This window comes from Nymphaea colorata, chromosome 8 (genome assembly GCF_008831285.2).
Source record: "Nymphaea colorata isolate Beijing-Zhang1983 chromosome 8, ASM883128v2, whole genome shotgun sequence".
NCBI classification, from domain to species: domain Eukaryota; kingdom Viridiplantae; phylum Streptophyta; class Magnoliopsida; order Nymphaeales; family Nymphaeaceae; genus Nymphaea; species Nymphaea colorata.
Window position 1 is genome coordinate 9,656,227 of NC_045145.1, and position 26,415 is coordinate 9,682,641.

Genomic DNA, 26,415 nt, shown 5'->3' on the forward strand with positions numbered 1-26,415 from the left:
TTCTGACGCATGACAGGGACCTGCACTCCATCCTTAGGAGGTCCAAGTGACTTCCATGGAGGGGCCTTGGCAGTGTGTCCCTCTTTACTGTGGAACCCCAACCATTTGCTCTTTCCTTCAACCACGCAGGGTAGTTCAGAACTTTCCAACAGGGTCTGCAGGCAGGCAGCCTCCACCCTGATCCTTATCTCATCATGTATACCCACCTACAAATGCCCCATCCATGCACCATATTGCTCATTGACTTGAACTCCTAATATTTTGCCAATGTACCACCAGAGCTATTGAAGTGTTGGAAGAAGATCTCAAACTTTACTTAGAAGTTCTGCTTTTATTTGAATTGTATCTTCAGGTAGAGTACATTTTCATTTCTGAAGTATAAATCAAGTGAGAGTTATTCAAATTATATGTTGATCTTGAATCACATTCCCAAAGTTCGCCAACTTGCCACTAATGTGAGCCAGTATTCATTATTTGGTCCTTGGTTTGCACACTGTTTTATTGCAAAAATATTTTAAGAATATTGTTGATAGATCGTATGTTTCGGGTCCAGATCCATACCCGACCCGCCTTGTAGCCCGTTTTGGGCACTACTCAAGTCATGTAACCCTAATCCTTATGAGTTAATGATAATCTAAGGAGAAAGAGAGTCTGGCTGCTAGTGGGCACCAACTCCTACTCATTCGTGGTTTTTTCTCCCTCGTGTTGAAGGTTTTCCACGTTACATCGTGATCGTTGTCTCTCTTCCTCTTCTTGTTCGTATTTCTACATGGTATCAGAGCCGTGAAGTTTCGGCATTCACGTGTTGGAGGAGGCGCCCCGCCCTGTTTATCGTCCGACGGAGCCACTGCCGCCGCCGTCTGATGCCAAGAAGACTGCCACCGCCGTCTGCCACCGTCCGCCCTCCCGTCGCCCGGTCGTCTGCCGCCGTCCGCCCTCCCATCGTCCGTCTGACCGCCGCCGTCCGCCCTTTCGCCGCTCGTCCTCCTGCACTCGGCGAGCGCCTCCAAGCGCCGCCCTCTGCTCTTGCGCCGCCAAGGGCCTTTCGCCGCCGGTTTCTGTTCCCGCTGCCGTCAAGCACCTCACGCTCCGCCCTTCTGCCGACACCGCCGTCTTCAGGGTTCCACGCTGCAGTCACTCCTTGCCCTTGTTGCTCTCGTCGTTGTGTGGGCCTGTCATTATGGCAGCCTCTCCTTCCTCGTCGATGGTCAGTCAAACTGAAATTGGAACTGTGAGACCCGAGAACGTTCCTGTGCAGGTTATCACTCTTCGCCTCACAAAGGAGAACTATTTCTCGTGGTCGTCGGCTATGACTATGGGGTTGTTGGCCGTGGTCGGATGGCCTATATCGACAGGAGCAACCCTGAACCAGCAAGAACAAGTGATGCGTGGCACACTTGGTTCCTTGAGGACAATCAAGTAAAAATGTGGATTGTCAACTCTGTCTCCGCTGAGATTCAGCCTCTTATCCTTCGGAAGAACACTGCACGGGACATGTGGGTGGTCCTTGAGCAAATGTATGGCCAAAAGAAGACGGTCATTCGCACTTATCAAGTAATGAAGACTGTTTATAACCTTCGCCAAGGGAACTCTTCTATTGCAGAATAGTATGGGGCTTTGAAAGCCAAGTGGCAAGAACTTGACTATCACTCTGATATTCCGTGGCACTGTCCCCAAGATCAGGCACTTTACATTGCTCAGAAATGGGAAAACAGAGTGTTCCTCTTTTTAGCTGGCTTAAATGATGAGTTTGAAGGTGTTCGAAGCCAGATTCTGAATTCTGGAGAGGTGTCCAGTATTGAAGATATATACTCGGTTGTTGAAGCAGAAGAACAGAGAAGGCTGGTAACCAATGAAAGCAAGAGGGATCTTGATCTCTCTCATGAGAGATCAGCCCTTGTGAGCCGTGGACTTGGAGGCTTGGCTAGACCCCCTCGCCGATGCACACACTGCAAGAAGACGGGTCACACCGTCGATTACTGTTGGGATCTCTATCCAGACAAGAAAGGCAATAGAGGGAGGTCTTCTAGTGGGAAGACACGTGGGCCTGAGGCGCCCAAATCCAGTGGGGAAAAACTTTCTATTTCGGCTGATCAGCTTCGTGAACTAAGGGCTTATTTGGGCAGGATCGATGTCAACAAGGTTGAGACCTCAGAGGAAACTACAGCTAATGCAGTTATTGACAATAAAGATAACTCTTCTGTGGGGGAATGGATTGTCGATAGTGGTGCTACTCATCACATAACAGGTAATCCGAAATTGTTTTATGAGTATAAGTTGTCATCGGGAAAGGAACGTGTTTCTCTGGCAGATGGTTCCTCTACCTGTGTGGCAGGGGAAGGCACTCTGTCAGAGTCCTTGTTGGACAAATTTCAAGTGCAGGGCGCCTTACATGTTCCCCAGTTTCCTTTAAATCTCTTGTCAGTCAGTAGACTTACTAAAGAATTGAATTGTGAACTTATTTTCTCTGCCGATCGCTGTGTTTTGCAGGACTTGGTGACAAGGAAGAGGATTGGGATTGGTTTAGCTTTTGATTGATTATATCGTCTTCCCATACGTGTGGCTACTGCTCTGTTGACAGCGATCCGCAAGACAGATAAGAGGAGAAGATTGTCTTCAGTCCTTTATGTACTGGCATGAACGTTTTGGGCATTTACCTTTTGGGATTTTGAAACATTTGTTTCCAGACTTGTGTTCCTCCTTTGATTTGTCTTCCATTTCTTGTGATGTTTGTCAGTTTGCCAAACATGTGAGCGCTTCGTACCCTCTTTCTACTAGTTGTGTTAATGAAGTTTTTCCCTGATTCACTCTGATGTATGGGGACCTTCGGGAATTCATACCCGTCAAGGTTTCCAGTATTTTATCACTTTCATTAATTATTTCTCTCGTGCTACATTTGTGTACTTGTTAAAAGACCGCAGTGAGGTTCCTCGTATCATCGAGACATTCATTCTTCTTGTACATACCCAATATGGTGCGAATGTTAAAACTTTCTGGTCTGATAATGCCCGTGAATATATGTGTCAGCCTGTTGAGGAATTTCTTAGACAACGGGGGATTGTTCATGAGACATCTTGTAGTTACACCCCCCCTCAAAATGGGTAGCTGAAAGGAAAAATTGTCAACTTCTTAATATCACCAGGGCTCTTTTGTTTCAGAGAAATCTTCCTAAACACTATTGGGGTGATGCAGTTCTTACTAGTGCCTATCTTATTAACCGCATGCCCAATCGTGTTTTGAATGGTAGGACTCCCCACTCGTTGCTTCCTGGCAGTCGTCCACCATTCCCTCTTCCTCCTCGTGTTTTTGGTTGTGTATGTTTTATCCATGATCACAGTCCAAATGTCAAGAAACTTGATCCTAGGTCTATCAAAGGTGTCTTTGTTGGATACTCTCCTACACAAAAAGGATACAAATGTATTGATCCTATTACTGGTCGAGTTTATGTTACGAGGGATGTTACCTTCTTGAAACATGCCTCTTACTTTGGTGAGAATCCTCTTCAGGGGGAGCAGTGTGTGGGCAGGGAAGAGTATTCTCAGAGACAAGAACTTCAGTTTATAGATTTTTTGGACTACAAGAAAGCAGAATCGCTTACTACTGTTGATGTGCCTGAGAAGGAGGAAAGGTGTGACACTAGCATTGAGAAGGAAGGCCCTCGGTTGTTTGGACAATTCTACTCTAGACGAAGTACTCGGACAAAGATGATGACTTGTGATGCTAGATCTACTTCCAATCCCAATGCCACTTCTTCCCTGGATGAACCAAGTCCTACCGTGGAGACCGTGGAGAGTCATGATGAGGTTGAAAAGAAGAATGAAGATCTTCCCATTGCCCTGAGAAAAGGTGTCAGGTCATGTACTCAACACCCCATTGGTAATTTTGTTTGAAAAGATTACAAATGTTTTGTTTCTACTCTTTCTTTGGCTGTGATCCCCAGGACTGTTGCTGAAACTCAAAGTGACTCCAAGTGGGCTGATGCAATGAAAGAAGAAATAGATGCCCTGAGAAGAAATATGACATGGGAAGTGGTGAAGATTCCTGAAGCCGCTCACTTAGTTGGATCCAAATGGGTGTATACCATCAAGTACAAACCAGATGGGAGTGTTGAAAGATATAAAGCTCGACTTGTGGCCAAGGGATTTAGCCAGAAATATGGAATTGATTAATTACAAACCTTTGCTCCTGTTGCAAAAATGAAGACAGTGAGGGTGGTTATATCCCTAATTGTGATGAAGGAGTGGAAGATGTATCAACTGGATGTTAAGAATGCATTCCTCAATGGTGACCTCGAAGAAGAAGTATATATGCATATGCCTCCAGGATATGAAGAACCAAGAAAATGTTGCAAGCTGAAAAAGGCCTTATATGGCCTTAAGCAATCGCCTAGAGCGTGGTTCGAACGATTGAGAAGAGTGGTGATACGTCATGGATACAAACAAGGAAATGGAGATCACACTCTGTTTGTGAAGAAGAAGGAGAGCAGGGTTACTCTCCTGCTGGTCTACGTAGATGACATGATTGTCACAGGAGATGATGAGGAGGAGATTATCAAGCTAAAAGGGTTACTGGCTACAAAATTCGATCTCAAAGAACTTGGCAAGCTAAGGTATTTTCTTGGTATGGAGGTTGCTAGGTCTAGTACTGGTCTTGTACTAAACCAAAGGAAGTACACATTAGATCTGCTGGAAGAAACTGGTAAATTGGGATGTAGACCTACTCCTACTCCATTTGACACTGGGCACAAGTTGAGTCTTAGAGATGGAGAGCCTCTATGTGATGAAGACAAGGGAAGATAACGTCTGGTTGGGAAGTTGATTTATCTTACCCTCACGAGACCTGATATCACCTTTGCGGTGAATGTTTTGAGCCAATTCATGCATGCACCAACCGATGCACATCTGAAGGCTGTGGACGGAGTGTTATGCTACCTGAAGAAAAATCCTGGCAAGGGACTCCTGTATGTGAAACAAGAGACTATGGAAATCGAGGGCTATTCTGATGCAGATTGGGCAGGTTGTGGTGATACCAGACGATCTACTACAGGGTACTGTGTCTACTTGGGAGGAAACCTTGTTGTATGGAGGAGCAAGAGATAGAATGTTTGCTCTAGATCTAGTGTAGAGGCAGAATATAGGGCAGTTGCTATGGGAGTATCAAAATATGGTTGAAGATATTGCTGACTGACATTGTAATAGAGATTGAAGGGCCTATGAAGATGTACTGTGATAACAAGTCTGCTATCAACTTAGCCAACAATCATGTTCTTCACAACAGAACAAAACATGTTGAAATTGATCGTCACTTCATTCGGGAAAGAATTGATGCAAAAAAGTTGATCTTACCTTTCATGAAGTCTGAAGACCAAACTGCTGATGTTCTGACGAAAGCTCTTCCTTCAGCTTCATTTGAGAGGAATGTATCCAAGTTGGGCATGTTTGATATGTATGCCCAACTTGAAGGGGAGTGTTGATAGATCGTATGTTTCGGGTCCGGATCCATACCCGACCCGCCTTGTAGCCCGTTTTGGGCACTACTCAAGTCATGTAACCCTAATCCTTATGAGTTAATGATAATCTAAGGAGAGAGAGAGTCTGGCTGCTAGTGGGCACTAACTCCTCCTCATTCGTAGTTTTTTCTCCCTCGTGTTGAGGGTTTTCCACGTTATATCGTGATCGTTGTCTCTCTTCCTCTTCTTGTTCGTATTTCTACAAATATCATTCAGAAGTAACACCAACTACCTGAACTCAAAATATGAAAACTAAGAAGGCAAAATGTCAATTGCATAAGTTCATGAACATGGAGATAGCTTAAAAATTGACAAAAGATCACCTTGAACACAACCGTTGATGTAGTACATAGATCATGCTATCATTTCATAAAGTAACATCAATGACCTGAATTGAAAATATGAAATGATAAGAAAGCAAAACAGCACTTGCGTACAGTTCATGAACATGGAGATGGCTTAAAAATTGACAAAAGATCACCTTGAACTCAAACCCTAAATGTAATAAAGAGATCATGTTACACACACACAAATTTTAGATGATTGCTTCTCATTTAGCTGAATGCTTTATATGAAAAGTAGTAATGAGAACAATGTGTTGACATACCTCAATGTTGATCAAGATTCCACCAATAAGTTGATCTTTCGTAAAGTTCAGAAAGCTAGGCAATGTCCAAAACCTTCCAGCATTAGCAAAAGCAGGATTTCGGAAAAGGTTTTGCTTTGAATATGGGCTTCGTATAACCGCTGCATTGTACCCAAAGGAAAAAGAAGATCAACTTAACCATTCATCTATGAGGTAATGATGAAAAATATCACCAAAAAATTAGCCTCAGAGTTGATGCAGAATCCACAATAAATCTATATAGTACTCAAAAAATGTGAGCTATCATGGACAAAATGAAAAGAAAATCACAACTTTGACAGTGGTGATTAGGACTGTTAGAATACAATGTATAGGGAACCGGGTCCGGATATGGACCCGGTACCCATGTGCGCGGGAACCGAGTACGGGCTTGGTTCCCTAGGCGGGTCTCTCTTCCTCCCTCTTTTTATTCTATCACTTATTGTAATTGTTGATTAAGTAAATAGAGTTTTCTCTCTCTTAGGGTTGCGGTTTTGCCCCTAGGTTAGAGTTTCCCCGTGGTTTTTCACATCGTTCCAAGGTTTTCCACATATATCCTGTGTTGGCTTTTCTTCTCCCCTTTCTACTGCGTGTTTCTACAAGGACATGATATAACTGATATACCATGTAACTCACGTCATCAAAGACTTGCCTAGTGCCACAAGCCTTGGTTGCTTAGGGTACTTGTTCTAGGCAATCTGCCGATTGAAAATGCTTAGGCCATCACCAAGGATGTTTAGGCTCAGCAGGGCACACAATGGCCTACGTCTTTTTCCTTTAGCAACCTAAGCTTTTATTCCCTTTTCCCTTCCTATTCTCAACAGATTTTTGGTTCTTATGCTTTTGAGCAATCCTTTTTCACCTTTTTGTTGTTGCATGTGCTATTGCATTATCAATGTGCAAGTTTATTAGAATCATAACAGAAGAATAGTTTTTTGACAAGAAATGTCATCAATAAAAACTGTGATTATAGTGAGGAGTTATATTCTTCCCTTTTATTAAGTACATTAGTAATTTTAGGTTTTGTTTTAGGGTTTTAACTTTATAGTGATTTAACAGTTGACATTTAAGAAATTGCAAGAAGTTGCATGCTTTATAGCATTGAAAAGCATCTATATTAATTGTAAACTTTTCTTTATATTATCTACTTATAAACATTAATTGTTCAACTTCATTAATTTGAACTTCTCAAACTTGTAGATGTGTTTATTATCATGTTACAAAATGCTTAAGGTATTTCAGATTTCAATAGGTTTGCACTTTAATTGTTCTATTCTTATGAGTTGATAGTTTTGTCACATATATCGTGTTAGGATATTATACGGCAAGGAATTTCTTGGGTATAATACGGCAAAGTTGTATACCTCGAGAATATCTCAGAAAAATCTCAGCAAATTTTTAAAAAATTTAAAACATTTAATAAATCCTGAAAATTATAAACAAATAAAATAATAAAAAATATGAAAAAAATGGGTATAATACGTGTTCTTTTCACGTTTTTTATTTTCTGGCATTTTTTTAAAAAAATACACGTCTAATTGTCGTTTTGTATGGCTGACTTATTTTTCGCGTATTTAACATGTTTTTTTCAATTAATACGTGTTTTCTGTGACAATACTGATAGTCGTAGGTTTGTCATTCAGCAATTAGTTTGTTTATCAATTTTAACAATTATTATTCCATTTTATTTCACTTTTGGGGTGGTCGAGGGATCACTTAATGTGTTTAGTCCCACCAATTTTACTTTTGGGGTGGTGGGGGAATCACTTAATATGTTTAGTCCCACCTAGGCTCTAGGCCCATCTCACTGCCTAGGCGGCATCGAACGATTTTGACAACAAAGCATGTAAGGGTGCATGGATGGACTGGTGGCTAATGTTCACCCAAGTCAAGCCAGCTCGGGCTCAACTCAAATTCGCTCTACTAAACTCAACTCGAGTTCAATTAGTTTAATAAATGAGTCAAGTTTGAGTTGAGAAATGAACTCAACGGAATAACTGAGTTGATGTCGAGCTAGGCAGGCTCAACTCGGTTGAACTTGTTTAGGCTCGTGGAAGTAGCATGTATAGAAGGTGATTCACCTTATTGACAACAAAACGAAGTTGGTTCAATGGTCTTCCATGTGGCTAGCAAAAGGTGGGTGCAGAGTTTAAGTCCCCATGTGTCACCTACTAATGAGAAGTTTATTTTTTAATAAATGGCTCAGCTCAGTTTAAACCAAATCTCGGCACGAGCTTAGCTGAGACGAGTTTGACATTCTTAAGCTCAAGTTGAGATAGCTCGAATTCAAGCCAAGTTCGAGTTGTAGTTCATGAGACTCAAGCCAAGCTCAAGCAGGTTCAGCTCGGCTCACATGCAATGGAGGCTTAACTAGGCTACGGTCAAACCCTTGACAAGATCTCCAGTCTCCACGTATTGATATGCTGTTATTTACTTAACGACATTAAATTTTTGCACTATTTTGAGTACAAACATATCTTTAGTTGTCAAGAATAAGCATTTACTCAAAGGATTTGGAAAAGACAAAAAACAGCATCATGCATAGGTGAGTAAATTTACCAGTCTTGTCAAGCATCCATATTGAGTCTACACACATATCATGTTTTTGTGATATTCCAAAACGATAGGAGCTCAATACAGACATGCCCATTTAAGGAAAAGCATATTTTGCCACAACCTGGGATAGAGTTTAGACACTCTTTCAATCAGAATCCATTAAAATGAAAAATTAATGATAATCAATGTCGTAAAACTATGTAACATGAACACTTCTAAAAGGTAGAAGTGTTTGTGTCAATGTGACACAACATTACTGCAGCTACGGATTCTGCTTGGACACTAGACTAAGTTTTGTAATTTTTTGGGCATACATTTGTATGTTTTTTATCTATTTTAGCATTTTTCATTCAGTAAGATATATTTTGTAAAAGTAAACAATAAATTTATGTGTTTATTTGCTTCAAATCTCTTACATATTTATATACATATATAGGAAAATTGAATGGTAACTCTAGCTTTTTAGAGTCACCCAGCCATCTACTCTGCACTGTCTAATCCAACATGATGGACGGTTAAGAAAAAAAACAATGAGAAAAAGGTGATGGGCATTTTTGTCATCTAATATTAGTTTACACATTTTTCTCTTTATTTTTCTCTCAACCATCTACCTGCTTTTGATGGATGGTCTTGGTTAGATGGCTGGGTGACTTTAGATAACTAGAGTCATCATTTACTTCAGTGTTGTATGCATCGTACGATACATATCGTCGCATTTGCAAAAGACGATACGATACACCACCTGTATCATGCCTGTATCGCACGATACTGGTATGGTGTGATACGCCTCCTATCACAGGATACGGACTGATTTTGAAAAAGGGAGTCCCGAACCCCCTTTTTCACTTTCCCTTTTTAAAAACATGCCCCTTCTTCATTTCTAATCCTAGACATTGTGCCGCCTTGGAGAGAAATCATTGATTTTTACAATGAAAACATCGATTTTCACGGTGAAATCTCAATATGTGGATTTGTGCGTGGGTGGCTGATTAAGTACTGGGAGGAAATGGTTTTTTTTTATTTGTTCTCCATAAGGTATGAAATCTCTTGTTTTTACCATACATTCATATATTTTTACCGTAGATTGAAAGATTTTGATTGTTTTCCGTTAAGTTTACCGTAGGTTTTCGCTTTTGTGTGAAGATATGGCATCGTCTGATCCCACATGGCAATGGTGCGAAAGGGTGAAGGAGAATGACTAGTTAAGAATCAAATATAGCTTTTGTGAGAACACATTTTCAGGAGGGATTATTAGAATGAAACACCATTTCGCAAGGACACATTCTGATGTAGCTCCATGCGTTGGAACATCAAACAAACATTTCCTCCATTTGTGTGTCAACTATGTTTAGATATGTTTAATGTTTTACATCAAAAGAAGGTACAAAAACAAATGGAAGAGGCAGGTGAAGGCTATAATGAGCTTTGGGAAGATGAAGAAGAAGAAGCTGATGAAAACGTTCAACATGATGAATATGACATCATTCTAAAAATAGATGTGGAGAGCTCAAGATGTAAAGGGAAATGAATCATGTATGAAGAAGGTCGATCTGGCCTATCTGAAAGGGAGAGAAGATGTGCACCAGATATTAGGCATGGTCATCGACCCAATGGTAGAGTTCCTAGTGGTAGGTCTAGTGTTGGTTCTATTAAGAACTTTTTCCCTTCTTATACCAGCCCAGGTTAACAGCCCTAGATTAGTGTTGCTATGACATCCAAAGATATGCTACATCAGGCTATAGGAAAATGGTTTTCATAATGCATGCATTCCATTTAATATAGTTAATTCCTTTTAATTCCAGTTCGAATGCAATTGCTTCTATAGGCCCTGAATTCAAAATGTCATCATATCATCAGTTGAGGGGAAAAATTCTTGAAGCTACGGTGAAAGAAGTAATGGAACATTGCGATTAGTTGAAATTAAGTTGGAAGGAAACAGGTTGCTCCATTATGCCAGATGGATGGACTGATACACAATCAAGAACACTTGTAAATCTTCTGTTTATTGCTCTAAAGGTACAATGTTCTTGAAATCTCTTGATTTGTCTAATGTTCCTAAGACTGCTGAGAGTTTGTTCAATGTTTTTGATAATGTCGTCCAAGAGGTTGGACTTGCAAACATTGTCTAGTTTATTGCAAATAATGCTACAAATTATAGAGTTGTAGGGGATATGTTATTTCAAAAGTATAGAATATTTTATTGGAGTCCATGTGTCACTCATTGTGTTAATCTAATGCTTCAAGATCTTAGTGAGATGTATGATATGAAATCAGTTGTTGACCAATGCCATGAGATTACACAATTTATTTATAATCATGCATATGCATTGAGTTTAACGAGAAAATTTACAAAGAGAGTTGAATTAATTGTTCATATGTCAAGGGCTGGTAAGGTGAACAGGTTGTCAGATAGCGTGCACATCTCCTCCCTCACACAAGGTGGCCTACCTCGTCTCATTGCCTCGACTTTCTCCTTAGGCGCATGTCTCAGCACAAGAAAGGACGAGGTGGGAAGGAAGCAGCCCTAGCCTCTGTCCGACCGATCATTCTGCTGGCACAAACTAGATTTGCCACAAATGTATTGACTATGCAGAGTATAGTGAAACAAAGAACTCCATTGAGGCAGATGTTCTCTAATGAAGAATAGGCTGCACACCCACATGCTCATAAAAAAAAAATTTGTTGTAGTTGTGGATATTATATTTAATAACGAATTTCGATAATCACGTCTAAAGCTATTGAAGGTCTGTGTTCCATTAGTTAAAGTCTTCAGATTAGTTGACAGTGAGGATAGGCTTTTCATAGGGTACTTATATGAGGCTATGGATAAAACAAAAGATGCAAATCGAGACCACTTGAAAGAGAATAAAACATTATGTATGCCCATATGGAATATTATAGATAAAAGGTGGACTAAACAGCTTCATCAACTTCTTCATGTAGCAACTTACTATCTAAATTCTGCAATTAGATTTTCTGCAACATTTAAAAAAGACCGAGAAGTCACATATGGTTTGTCAAATTGTGTTGAAGTATTATTGACATATTCTAGAGCACAAGATGTTGTGCACAATGAGTTGGATCTATATGATAATTGTGTAGGAGACATGGAAATAAGCTCCGCCGTTTGAACCATGACAGCCATACGTCTAGGTAAATACATAGAAATTTTTAATTTACTTTGCATTTGTTACCTTTGATTCTTTTTTGTTGTTTTAATTTTTACATGAGATTTGTTTTAGTTTTCTTTAGATTTGTGGTGGAATAGGTTTGGGCATGATTGTGCAAGCCTAAGACTTTTTGCAGTTAAAGTCCTCAGCTAGACTTACAGTGCTAGATGATGCGAAAGGAATTGGAGCGTTTTCCAACATATCCACAGGAAGAAAAGGAATAAGCTCAAATATAAAAGGTTGAATGACCTTGTCTTTGTTCGATATACTATGAGGTTGAAACAAAGGTAATACAGCTTAATATTCACATTTGTTTTATAATATATTTATATATAATTATCTATTAACAAATTTTCTCTTATTTAACATAGACAATTACAAAAACATCAGCAAGAAAGCACACATCTCAGTTTGATCCTATCAGCTTAGTAAACTTTCAAGATGTAGAACCATGGACTGAGGAAGAACCAACTACAATATTTGATGATGATGATCTTCAATGCTTCAACCTTGAAGTTGAAGCAATAGAAATTGCTCATGAAGGAGAGTCTGCTGGATATGTTGGTGAGAATCTTCAAATTCATGAAGATGAAGATGAAGAAGATGGAAATGAGGATGATAATGAAGATGATGAAGAGTATGAATGAGAGTCGAGAGTGCTTTCATTTTATATGTATTGACATTGAACATTTTCACAATTTCATGATCATCTTGTGATGTAATACATAACATTTAAAAGTTGTTTTGGATGTGATATGAAATATGAATCTATGGTTATGAAATTATGATATACGTTATGTTATGTTCCTTGTTGTGCTTTCTAGATTGATATTGTTATGAATTTTGATGTTTATGAATGATGAACTGTAACTTTACAGCAATAATAATTCTATCATTCTGTAAAACATGTTTTTTATGAAGAACATATTATCTTGATTTTTAGTGATTTTTTATCTTTTTTTTGGGATTTTTTCTGCTTAAATTTTTAAAAAAATACGATACATTACAACATTTTACGATACAGCGCATCTTAAAGCTAGACCGATACGTCTTATCATACGCTTTTTACAACATTGGTTTACTTACTCTCTCTCTCCCTATATATATATATATTTTAAAAGTACTTCACACCCGTAATTATGATACAACGTATCGTAATCGGGTCTAACTTGTATTGGTTAGGCCCGATTTAAGATGCATTACATAATATATTGTGAAAAAGAACATCACAATATCCTAAAATTTAAATCTAGAAAATTTATTTCTCACTAAAAAAAATAATATGGGAAATAAAGCAACCATGAGGTATAAAAAATAGAAAAATAGTCAGAGACATAGTTCTCATGTTTTTGTTGGCAAGGTTTTCAAAAGGTTTTAATCTGAAAGATTTTGTTTCTTCGAGAATCGGAATCCAAAAACTTTTAAAATTTGCAAAAAAGAATTAAAAAATTAACAAATTTATGAGTGTTTTATTAATTTCATTAGAGAAACCTTAACAAAATAAAAAAAAAAATATTATTAAAATGTTAAAAAACACAAATTTGCAAATATTTTAAAAATGTTTTCACAATTCTCTTGAAATTTTGTGATATTTTGCATGAAATTAATGTTTTCCAACATCCAAGTTAATGTTTTCAGCTCCAAGAAAGTTAATGTTTTCTACTCCAAGAAAGCATGAGTCGTCCTTCACACTATTAAAAGTGTGTACAGATCAAACCATGAAGGCTTTGTAACATTTACTCGAAGCAAAAAATAGAACTTTTGATGCCTTCTAAATGTGAAAAAAGCATTGTCATATATATCGTTTACGGGTATTATATGGCAAGGAATTTCTCGAGTATAATACGACAATGTTGTATATCTAGAAAATATCTCAGGAAAATCTCGACAAATTTTAAAAAAAAAAAAAATTAATTAAATCTTGAAAATTATAAAAAATAAAAATTAATAAAAAATACAAAAAAAACACGTATAATACACTTTTTTCACGTGTTTTTGGTGTTTTTTTTAAAGACGCGTCTAATTGCCATTTTATACGGCTGACTTATTTTTCACGTATTTAACATGTTTTTTTCGATTAATACGTGTTTATGTAACAATGGAAAAAAGTACATTGTATTCTACAGTGCATATCATATGAACTTTCAATACTAGCTTCAAGGGTGTATCATGTCATTCCATTCAACCTCGTAACTGCAACATGCACATATAATGAACCAGTGAATTAGACTCGGATCAGCTGACTACAGGGTCACAGGACCACGATTTGATCGACAACTCAGGTCAGCTCACAAATTTTAGTGTAGTTTTACCATTGTCACATACATCGTGTCTAGGTATTATACGGCAAGGAATTTCTCGGGTATAATATAACAAAGTTTATATCTCGAGAAAATCTCGGCAAACTTTTAAAAAATTCAAAACATTTAATAAATTATAAAAATTATAAAAAATAAAATTTAATAAAAAATATGAAAAAATGTGTATGATACGCATATAATACGCATTTTTTTATATTTTATCTTTTCTGGTGGTTTTCTATTTTTTGGCGTTTTTTAAAAAAGACACGTTTAATTGCCATTTTATATGGCTGACTGATTATTTCCGTATTTAACATGTTTGTTTTCTATCAAAACGCGTTTTCTGTGACAATGAGTTGTACTACAAATTGATGAAAGAGCATATCTAGAAAATAACAAGCAACTATCAACTAAATCCAATCAAATAACTATAGTTTATGAATACAACTAAAAAATAGTAACTTAAAAGCAACATTTAATGGGCAACAAAAAATATAATTATCAGGTAAATGCACACTATCATATATAGTGTATAGTTAATTTTCAGTCTTCAGTTCACAAAAAACTGAAAATTTGTAGCATGACTAAGCAGCTTGAGCTAAACTAACTAAACTGAGAGACACAGAGAAATAGAGAGAGAGAGAGCCTAAGAACAACTCTCCATCGGAATTGTCTACCTGATTTTCACAAAGAAAAAATAGAAAAAAAAGTTGTTGTCAAGACCTTGCTTGCTGTCAAAGACAAAAAAGGCACATTCAGAAGATCAACATGGTCCTCGATCAAAAGAGAGTCCTGGCGACCAAGGAGTCACTGGCAGGACAGGAAGTCTGGGAAGTGGAGATTGGCAAAGACAGGGTGCATCAAAAGAAGGCATAAACCAATGCTTGATTGGTAATGAGCCACACACACACACACACACACAGAGAGAAAGAGGGGTAATAACTATGTATCATTGTCAAACAAGGTTGCCAACTGTCTTGGTGGATGGTGGTGCCAACAAAGTAGGCAGATGATCCTCAAATGAGTACAGGAGGAAAAGGGATTCCCTAAACCCTCATACACTCATTTGAGGGCTTACATATGGACTAATGACCAGTTTCTAAACAGAAAACTGGGTTGAAGAAGTGATGCAACTTTCTAAAACTGAACCAGATTGGCATAAAATGAATCAGACTGGACTCTGGCAATCCAGACCCGACCCACCAATTCAGCAATCCAAGTGATTCAAACCCAGTTCCTATAAAACTGAGGTCTATATGGGTCAAGAGATTGGACCGACACCCAATTTTATAGGCAATCCAAGTCGACCAAGCAATGCCCAAGTCAACTTGCCAGGTCGGGTAACTATTGCTGCATTGCAATATATATCTAGCCATAGTCACAATTATAGGTCTCAAGTATTTCTGGGTGAGGTTCTCTCAAATATTTTTCAGAAAATCTGTTTTCCCAATAATTTAAAAAGGAAGAATAAAAGTACTATAAAAAAAATATGAAAGTTTATATTAATTTTCTTATAACTTATAAGCATATTGATTTCCGCTCCTAGAATTTTAAACAAACAAAAAGTTGAAGCATACAGTAAAAATACATTATAAAAAATTATTTTTTTTCAGGGCGGGGTGGGGGGTGGGGAATCATGACATCATCACGAGAAGTATTTATTTGTTGCTATTTTGTAAACTTTTGCAAGATTTTTCCTTAAGACTGATTATTTTCATTTTGGTGACTAAAATGTGATATTTTTGAAATAATCTCTACATTTGTGACTATGATTCTAACGTATAGGCAATTTTACTTGCAAGCACTCATGACAACAACTGCCAAATGCAGCAGCAGATGGTGAATAAATGACTGTCATATACAAGAATCGTAACCCAAGCTGCAAAGTAATACGGATAAACTAGAGGATTAAACCACACCAGAACTGGGTGTATGGAGACAAAATGCTAATGATATTTTGCAATATAAAGTTGCATCAGCAAGTGGAATCAAATGTACTAGCATTGAATTTTCTAACATGTATTCCTCAAGAAAATTGACCAGTCGCAGCTAAACAACTGCAAGATGTAGACTTGCTATCATGCAAATTTTTTGCTGATTTGCAGCAGAAACCGATGAATTATTTAAATACAGAGGAATTCAAGCAATAGGCAAACAAATAAAAGCTTGATGAAAAAAATAAATAAATATTAAGTGAAAGAGAGTGAGGAGTGGACCATTAAGCATAAGCAAAAGATAGTTTATGGCTGACATTGAAGCCTACCTAAAGGAAACCTGAAAATGAAGCTTGCGTTATGTAAAAGCTTGAAACAACCAGTAACATTCATACTGTCATAAAGGAGCCAAAACTTTCTCTCTCCAAATATGTGTGTTCAGATTTAGGTGTTTAAGAAGATATGCTGATTTGAAGTGGATTCGGAACAATGGTACCTATGTCATATAGGTACAGGTACGGGTGCGGGTACAGGTGCCGGTGCGAGTACGGACCATTTTAAAAAACTTGGGTGCGGGGGTACGGCCGTACACACACACATATATATATGTATATCAAAAATTACAAACAGAATAACATATTCAATTTCATAAATCATAGACTGCAACAATCAAGCATATATATATCAAAAAATTACAAACATAATAACATTTTCAATTTCATAAATCATAGACTGCAACAATCAAGCATGTAAAATCAGCATAGAAGCAATAAAACAAGAGAAGAAAAAATTGAAGAAAGAATCGAAGAAGTCAAACAAAGAATCGGGAGAAAATGAAGAGACATCAGATTGCAACTCCGAATGGAGGGAGATGTCCTCTCTATTCACACTTCTTAAGAATGCATTAAAGAGAAGTATAGATTTTATGAGAATAACAAATGCATTTAAGATGGACTGATAATTAGAGCTAGATGGGGTATAGGCTGCATGTCGTCAATTCTCAAATTGTTTCATAATTCACTCAGAAAAGAAAACAGAGGACAAACGAAAGAGGGAAAGGACTGATAATCAGAGCTAGACGGGGTCTAGGCTGCATGTCGCCAATTCTCATATTGTTTCATAAGAGAACATAGGACAAACAAAAGAGGGGAAACATTAAGCCATATCAAGCATGTCAAGAAACATTAAGCCATATAAAGTGCCGAAGAGAGGCAAAGCGAGAGGAAGAGCGAAAGATAGAGAGAAGGATAACCGCAGGCACAAAAAACGTAAACGGATGTCATGCACCCATTCTTCCCAAGTGAGCGACAGTAGAAGCATGCAACACAGAGGGAGAGAGAGAGAGAGAGTCTCTGTTCCATGCCTGAGGAGTGAGGAGAGGGTAAAGAAGACAGTGCGCTGCTGAAAAGAGAATGCTGCAGTCGCGATGGAAAAAGGAAGAAGTTGAGAAGAGGACGAAGTCACAAGCTCGCCTGCGAGTACGAAACGGACACCGCTTGCCGTCGCCATTCGCCGCCCACCGTCGCAGTTCGTTGTCGTTCAACACTTGCCCTCGTCCGTCTTCGGTGAAGCGTCGTGGCTCGTGGATGAAGAGTGAAGAGGAAGAAGGCAGTCGACGAAATGAAAATAGGGTTCGAAGATTTTAACGTGAAAATGGTTAAAAACTTTAAAATATTATAAAACGTTAAAATTCAAAATGGACAAATTTGGACTTGGTCAAAGTTGACCGAGTCCAAAAATGGTCAAAAATGACCCCAGGTACGTTGACCGTACCCGGTGCTACGTTGACCGCACCCGACGCTGTACACGTACCCATACCGATGTCGTACCCATACCCATACCAGTGTCGTACCCGTACCATTGTCGTACCTCCTCTTTAAAAGGAGTACCTCGTGTGACTTAGGATGGTACCTAAAATAATGCAACACAGATACACGAAGATGCTTCTTCAAAGTTTTTGGAATGGTTAAGGACTCAAGGTTATAACTTATAAGGCCACCACAACCAGACAACATATAGCAAACTTATCACTTGTTCAAAATATAATATTTCTTATGTACCAGCAATCGTTGCCAAATTACTGGAAAACCAAAGGTTATCAATAAAAACCCGTTATTTAATGCTGAAGGGTGAGCATTGGCAGAGAGGAAGAAAGACCTAGGTATGAAAGAGAATGAGACAGACTTGGGAGAGATGGAGGTGCATTTCTCATTAACAAATAAATGAAATAACGACTACGGAGAGCAGGAAATCTACTGTATGTCTTAGATGAGAAAGCAATACCAATTTATGTGGTTATGGTTATGAAGAAAATGAAATTCGCTTACAACTAAATTTCAACCTGAATTATTTGTTAGAAGTTGAAAAAGCATAGACTCAGTCTAGTTTTACCGAAATAAAGATGTAGATTAAACCTAATATCTCCAATAGGTTCACCAGATAAATCAAAACATGCTCAATGATATCAAGACCAATCATGTTCTTGACACCACCTAGTGTCTTATCCAAAGAATCCAGCTTCCCTAAATACCCCTCAAACTACATATAGCTATTAATTCTGAGATTGCAGACAGAAAGGAAACCATAAGGAAAAGCATGGTCACATTACTTTCACTAGCTACTTTTCCTACCAAGTCAATTAAACTGCATATTTGAAGACGCTCTTGACAAAAATCTTGATGCAGTAGACTTAAGTCATATGAACGAATTGGGATATATATTGTAATATCTTACCAAATACATTCTGTTTGCTAAATATATAAATGCTACGTAACTACAACAACTTGTTAGATTTTTTCACTAAGCTATTTGCACAAATAATGCCTGTATTTGAGAGCTTTTCAATGAGACAAAATATGTAACATATAGTATTATAAGGCTGAACTTAAGAAAAAACCAACAATGGATAGCTGATACTCACGAGCCAAGGTTTGAATCTCAGACAATGTGAGGTCAAACGTGAAAATTCCACTAGCTGATTGAACTTCCTCAATTGTGGTCAAACGAGAACTAAAATCTGTTTGAGTAACTGTTGTGCTAATAGAAAGATCAGCGCTATTTAAGCAGATTGGGAACCCATCCTTTGTAATCTGAACTGAGCAGTCAATGATATTGGCACCATCTTTTACAGCTTGTTGATATGCCAGATCGGTGTTGCTTGGATATATCCCACTAGATCCACCATGGGAAATAATCAATGGTTTTCCTGCAGCAAGCAACAGTGCTATTGATTCAACATGTTTCTAGGAAACTTGAAAGTGACATCAAGTCGTCAAGATGCATAAAATATCAGTAGATAAATAAAATCACAACTTAAATACCTGATCCACTGGTATTTGATGACTGTGAAAAGCACCCTGCAGTAGAAAGCTTAACATGTCAAAACTGAAGAATAATGTCTCATTCATAAATGCAAGAATAGCATATCCTGTATGCTTGGCTGGAAAGTCAAATAATATGGCTTATTGAGCAAATATATAGCTACTGGGGGAATATTGTTTGACGATCATAAAATATGTAAACATAATCATCACTTTTGCCCCCCAACAGGCCTCAAAGATGTAAGGCATCAAATTGAAAGTATAAAAAAAGACAGAAATTTCATTCATGTGATCATGTGGCAGACAAATGGTAAGATAGCAACATCTGACCACCATCAGAAATAGCAATATGAACTAAATGTCCTGCCCAAGCCAAGGAACTTACTCCGAATAGCCACTTATAAAACTTGTAGAAGAAGCAAGGAAGAAGAAAAAAAAAAGTGATAGCAGCAATCACTTGCCGACATATGGAAGGGGCTAGGGATGGCATATAATGACCACTAGTGTACAGTAATGATCCGTTTGTACTTCATACAAAAACTTCACAACCAACAAAAGAATTAACAGCTGAAGTAAGCTACATTAAATGCCAGTCAAATGAACAAGCCCTAAATACAGAGACATTTACAAGTGCCCCAATACTATAAACAAATGAAGTCAAGCTCTGAAGTTCAAAATTGCCCCTCCACATAGGTAGGATTTTCATCTATGTCACATGTGTATGGATAAGGGCGAAGGTAAGGTTACAGGGGAATAGCATTTTCAAAAAACTTGGTTACGGGGACACCGCCATACATATTTACAATTCTACATGAAGATAGTTGAGCTCCTCAAGCTTGACTAGAGCTCTACTAGTTTAAGCTCAGTTCAAGCTTGAACCATTTATTAAACAAGTGGACTTCAAGCTTGAAGGGCAACTCATTCAACTAAATGAGACGATTTGAGTTAGATAAGCACAGCTGTTTAAGCTCATGGGTTGTGTGTATGTGTGTGTGTGTGTGTCTTTCTTCTGAGTTTTGTGGGCTCCACATGGGTATGGGACTCAAACTCCAAGGAATTTTTTTGCTAATTTAAAAAAACTAAAAGAAAAAACATGTTTCCTATCTAGCTCCCTAAGCTTAAGCCACAAGCTTAGCCAAGCAGACATCAAGCTGATCGGCTCAAGCAGTTGAGCTCAAACCAAGCTTGAGCTGGATCACCTAACACTCAAGCCAAGTTGAAGCAGGCTAAGCTGGCTTGGACTTGCCCCCTGAACAGCCCTAATTGAATGCTCATGAATGTGAATAGTTTATTTTTACCACTACACATAAAATAATAACTATTTTACCCTATTAAATATTAGGCATTTCAAGACCTACTTGCAGAATCATGTTTCAAATCTCAGGCATGATCAGTTGCCAAAATGATTATGCAGTAACCAAATGTACCTAGAAAAAATGCTCCAATGTTTATGTGAAAAACAGAGAGATACATACCTATAGCTGCTGATGCAGTCACTGGGAAATCTGTCAGCATGCCATCCACAGAGAAGACAGAATTATTGATAAATGATAAATATTCAGCCACTGGATCATAGCTGTAATTGTAGCTGAAGGAGACATCATTTGCAAAATCTGAAGCAAATACTTCCAGCCCCTCGTTATGAGCATCAGTGACAAGAGACGTGTGTTGCAACAGATATTGACTAGGGCTTGTTGGCCATATGTAGCTCTTAGGAACTAAAATTCCTGAAGCAACTGCCTTTACCGCCGTCAAATTCTTCAGGAGCAAGGCATAAGTCTGATTGGTTGAAGGGTCAGTATCTTGTTGATCTAGAAAACGGAAAATTAGTTTTGTCTTGCTTCTCTTAAAGGACGACGCAATACTTTGCAAGAAACCAAGCTCTGGAGAGGAAATATAGTTAATAATTCCAGTTTTTGATGCAGAAATTATGTATTGTCTCATACTGAGATTATGTTGTGTGAAGAAGAGATCATGCTGCAAAAGAGAAAAAGTCAATAATGAGAGAAGGCAAACCATATTAAGTCCAATATCAAGATTGAGAGTGTAGCCACGACTTAGTTGGACACAGACTTGTAGCCATGATGACATATAAATATTGTTTTACCAAGCCTTTACTGTAGCATTCTAAACCTGTTGAACTACTCTCAGCCTCCAAAAAGGCCATAGGGCCTCCACAAGGTTGAGCTTCAAAATGCATTTGTATTAGCAAAATCCTCGAGTGAAATTTTGACATGTTTGAGAGTGTTTATTGCATAAGCCATTAGGCACCATGTCCCTGAAATGTAGATTGAAGTTATGAAATATCTATGAAAACATACCTGCACATTTAACCAGAGAGCTGCAGGATTCAACTGTTGCACAGCTTCAACACGAAGGATCTGTAGGCTATTATCAAACAAACTCTGTCTAGAAAAAATTGATTGAACCACTGGAAAAAAAAATCCAATTAAAAAAAATTAAATGCTTCAATACTGAACACAGGATAGCCTCAAAATAGAGGATAAGTCTATCAAGATTAGCGCCAAACTGATAAGTGTCAGAAAGCATTAAAGGATAACAGCTTTTGATTCAGACCAGCTACGTTGGATTGATAGAGCACCCTCAGAATTATATAAGTGAAGCAGCACCGTTAAATGATCCAGACAACTCCATCATTGAAATAAGGATAAGATAGGCACTACATACATTTTGTCATCGAACAACAAACATGGGGATGAAGATAACTCGATCACTATAAAGCCTAAAAAGTGCCGAATTACCGATGGGTAAAAATTGCACAGCACCTGAAGCGATGAGAACATTAGCGAATGCCTTTATCTGAAGAAAACGAGAAAGACTTCCCCAGAAGGGAAAGAGGGGGAAGGGGCAGAAGGAGACTTCGGTAAATGTCTATGAATAGGATGGACAAAGCATCATGGAGGACGATCAGCGTGTCGGTTGAGTATACAAATCATTACATCGAATCAAGTTTGCATCTTCTGAGGTTCCCATTTAAAAATTTGAGGCGGATTTGTGGAAAAGACACTCTACATATTCCAAGGTCCATAAAAGACAATGACGCTCAAAAAAGTTTGTGGTAACCAACAAAATTTACGACTGTCGATGTGCAACCATGAAAACGGAATCGAGCTCATGATCCTAGTCACGCAAACCACAAGAAATAAATGACAACCAAAGAAAATTAAGAAGACTACGAAAGCACCACTAGTTATACGGCGGGTTGGTATTCATGCTCGCAACAAATAAAAGTGTACATCCAGAGAATGCAGAGGCTACTTAGTAACACAAAGAAGAAATAGCTTAGAAAAAAGTTACGCAGAAATGAGGACTGAACGTACGCGTGAGATTGGTCAGAATGATGCTCGAGCTGTAATCGATTGGGAAATACCCTGTGGTGGCAACGCCGTTGACGTTGTACGTCTTCGCCATTTTAGGGAAAAGGTCCGCAATGGTGGTGCCGTTGGCGAGGTTGAGATGACCCAAGCATACGCCCACTCCATCTTTCGTCAATTGCACATCGCACCAGTATGCGGTGTTGGGGAGGCTCAATACCGGAACCAACGCATATGCCAACTGACTAGAATCCGGAACGAGCCCGGAAAACCCGCCTCTCGCCACGACCAGCGGCGGAGCACCTGAAATCGCAGCATGAAGAAGCAGATTCAGCAAAAAAAGCAATGACGGCCAAGAACGGACCAGTGATCAGAAAGCACCACAAGAAAACGCTTCTCCTCCTTCTTCTTCAGAAACAAGAAACGCCTCTCCTTCTTCAAGAGGTAGAAGAAGAAGAAGAAGTTTGCTTGCTAAATGGGATCGCTGAAAGGGATGAAAGGGGGGTTAGAAAGGTTTTTTTTTTTTTTTTACCGGAAAGAGTCTTCCATGCGGTTCCTCGACGGGATCCCCGGCTCCCGGCAGCAGAAACGAAAGAAGGAGATAATGAGAAAGCGACTTGCAGGACCAGGAGTCCTGTGAAGATGAGCTTCAGCATTGCGGGTGATCTGCCCGGAGAAGCTGCGTTTGTTCCGAGAAGCGCCTCTCTCCTTCCGGCCAGTTCCTGATACCAGTCGCCCCTGACCCCCAGCTCAGACCCCTTTCCTCCCCCTGTCAACCCACCAGCAATCGGACCAACCAAAACCACAGACCCACTAGCAGGGAAGAGAGAGAGATTGTGTGTGTGTGTGTGAGAGAGAGAGATAGAGAGAGGGATAGTGGGAGAGTGTGCATCCAGCCAGTTGCCACCCCAGCATCATTCATTGCTGCAGCTGTCTTGTGGTGGTCCACACACACACTCATTCCCCCTCCCTCTCCTCTCAGCAGAGACATTAAATATGGCCAAATTTTCTCATGCCAGATTTGAACACTAGGTGTTGCACTGAGACTCAATCCCAAGTGTTTTTACTTAATTTTGGTTTTTTTTTTTTTCCTCAGCATTAGAGTTCCATATAAACATGTAGAAATTTTAAGAAAGAGAGACAAAAGTTTTTGGTACTACATGTTGCCTTTCAGAACATTTTAATACCATGTATCCAAACATGCTTTAAGATGATTTGACAATGTTGAACATATATATTGTTTTATGAACATACATTGTGATAAGTTCATCCAATACCAGCCGTAGTATTTCATGAATAGTTTCATTCTTACTACTATCCCATTGTACAAACAGCTTGCACTTCCAAATCGATCTGATGGCTAATATTCAACTGTTTCCTTGAGCAAAAGACTCCAATAACATGTTTATTAGCGAGACTCACTTTCATTTCTAGAGTTGGCTTTGAGGTTCACTTGCCGGAAACTTCAAGTAACTCTGCCGCCCGCCGCTATATCCGGTAATTATGATTTTAACTCTCAGCTCATAATAACCAGAAAACCGCGAACAATGATTGAGCCAAAAGGCAATTCATTTGTGCTTCTTTTTTCTCTCTCTCTCTCTCTCTCTCTCTCTCTCTCTTCATCTTTTCGGGTCCCAAAAATCTGTCGAGGTCGGAAAAGAGGGGAGGCTGGACTGGAACGCACAAGGATTCACGTGGCAACTTGGCACCGCCCACCTGCGCAGCAGACTGATAAGTTAAGCGCCTACACGACAAGGCTACCATCGCGCCGCGGATTTTGGGCCAGCAGCCGTAGAGAGAGAGAGAGAGGCCCTTTTCGGGCCTCTGTAGTTGGATCTAGTTGTAGTTATCCCTTAAAAAAAAATAGGAAAAGTGTTTATGGTACTCATTTTGTTACTAGATTCGGGAAATTTGAATTTTTTAATATATTTAGCTTTCATTGGCCTTTGTTAAATAATATCATCAAGTCAAATCTTGGACCCACGGTATACTTGACGGGTAAAAATTTTCGATTTTGAATTCTTTTTTTCTCGTTCCAGGAATGTTGTTCCATTTTTAAATAGTAAAGAAGGACGCTTTTATTTTCTTTAGAATCGATTTGCATTTTAATTAAAATTCGAACGATATGTGCAATTTCTAAGGGGGCTGGTAAGCCATTAAACGTCATTTCTAATTCTTGGTTTTTATGTTGTAAAATAAAAAGTATTAATATGTAAATTGAAGCAGAATGTAAATACTATTGCGAGGCACTCAAAGTAGGTCTAGTAACCTGAAGACATAAAAAAATTAATGTGGGTATTTCAAACTTTTTTTGATGGGTGGGAAGATCACCCAATAAAAGGTTACAAGCATATTGGGTTTTTTATTGGAAAGTTAACTACATGTATAGGAGAGGTACGTATCAAGAAAATAAAAAATACATGAACCACTTTTTTTTTTATCATACCATAAAGATGAGCCGTCAGTGAAATGTTCCAAGCGTCTACGTACTTTATATATTGGAAAAATTACAAGGAGCTGCTCAACTTTTGGCCCCTTAACAAATAGGCGTCTAACCATTCAATCATTACATATACGCGCCTAACCTTTCTACCTAACTCACAAACAACCGCTCATTAGTAAAAAAAATATTAAAATAATAGCAAACCTGACATATTTGACCTATTTATTTAAGTTAAAATAAAAAAGGTTTCGGCACGGGTGGCCCACAGGGTATGATGCCCTGGAAGATCACTGGGCCTCTGGAAGTCTGGATTAGATTTTTTTCTGATGGCTCTTTTTCTGATTTTTTTTTAAAAAACTTTATTTATTTTTTGATATTTTGAAATTTTGGCTTTTGTGAGAAAAAAATTCTGAGCTCCACCCCAAACAAAGATAAAGATAAGATGAAATTTAGAGAACATGCCTGCCTACAACACCACATCAAATAGATTGTGAAGTTCCTAAAAGCATTGCGGAGACACACTCTCAGTTGAATGTATAATCTGCTGGCAAAGGTAGCAATGTATAATATGATCATTGACTTGTTCCCTGAAGCAGTCGATGACATGTTCAATGATGCCTACACTGGAAGAAATGCCGTTAATTCTTTGAAGTTGCAAATGATAGTGAGATTTCGTCACACTATTGGACAATGGATAAATTGAAGAGGACGTTCATGGATGCTGGGAAAGAGCAGTTGTCCGAAAGGATTGGTAGCGTTTGAAAGGCGCACCGGGGTGTTATTAAAAGAGGTCCATGCCATCCAAGAACGGTGGAGGATGAAGCTGAGGCGCGCGACGAGTCTGCCCTAGACGCGTAGTCGCCATCCATCGAGGGGCCACGACAAGGTGTCGTCCCTCTCTCCGGTTGCCGCTTGTCATACGGCGGCGAGCGGTGACCGTGGGTCTGGACCATCCTTCGAGTCATCCGCAGACTGCAGGCCGTGATGATCGAGCCTGCAATGCAATAGTGACGGGGATACATGTATGAGCGGCCTTTCAATATCTCATTATTTATTTACTTTTACGTTGACTGTTTCAAAATATTTGTTTCTTATTTATATGCGTGCTCCTGAAAACTTTTGTAAGAGTGCTAGTTTGCCCTTGCCTGTGGAAGGGCGACTTTTTTTTTTTTTGAGAAATTTGAATAAAAAAGTGAATATATGTCATTTTTATGAATAACTTA

The 26,415-nt window shown here is 38.7% G+C and overlaps 1 protein-coding gene across 1 annotated transcript in view; it reads right to left on the minus strand.

The window, feature by feature from the left end:
- The window catches only part of LOC116259052 (glycerophosphodiester phosphodiesterase GDPDL3-like), a 41,251-nt gene extending 17,682 nt beyond the window's left edge, over window positions 1-23,569 (minus strand). The window contains exons 1-7 of the mRNA XM_031636652.2: window positions 23,282-23,569; window positions 22,756-23,052; window positions 21,736-21,845; window positions 20,890-21,391; window positions 19,415-19,450; window positions 19,015-19,299; window positions 6,117-6,256 (exon numbers count right to left, since the gene is read on the minus strand). Coding sequence (XP_031492512.1) covers window positions 6,117-6,256; window positions 19,015-19,299; window positions 19,415-19,450; window positions 20,890-21,391; window positions 21,736-21,845; window positions 22,756-23,052; window positions 23,282-23,405 — 1,494 coding nt within the window. The 5' untranslated portion in view covers window positions 23,406-23,569. The remainder of the gene's footprint in view (window positions 1-6,116; window positions 6,257-19,014; window positions 19,300-19,414; window positions 19,451-20,889; window positions 21,392-21,735; window positions 21,846-22,755; window positions 23,053-23,281) is intronic.
- Between the last annotated feature and the right edge of the window lie 2,846 nt (window positions 23,570-26,415).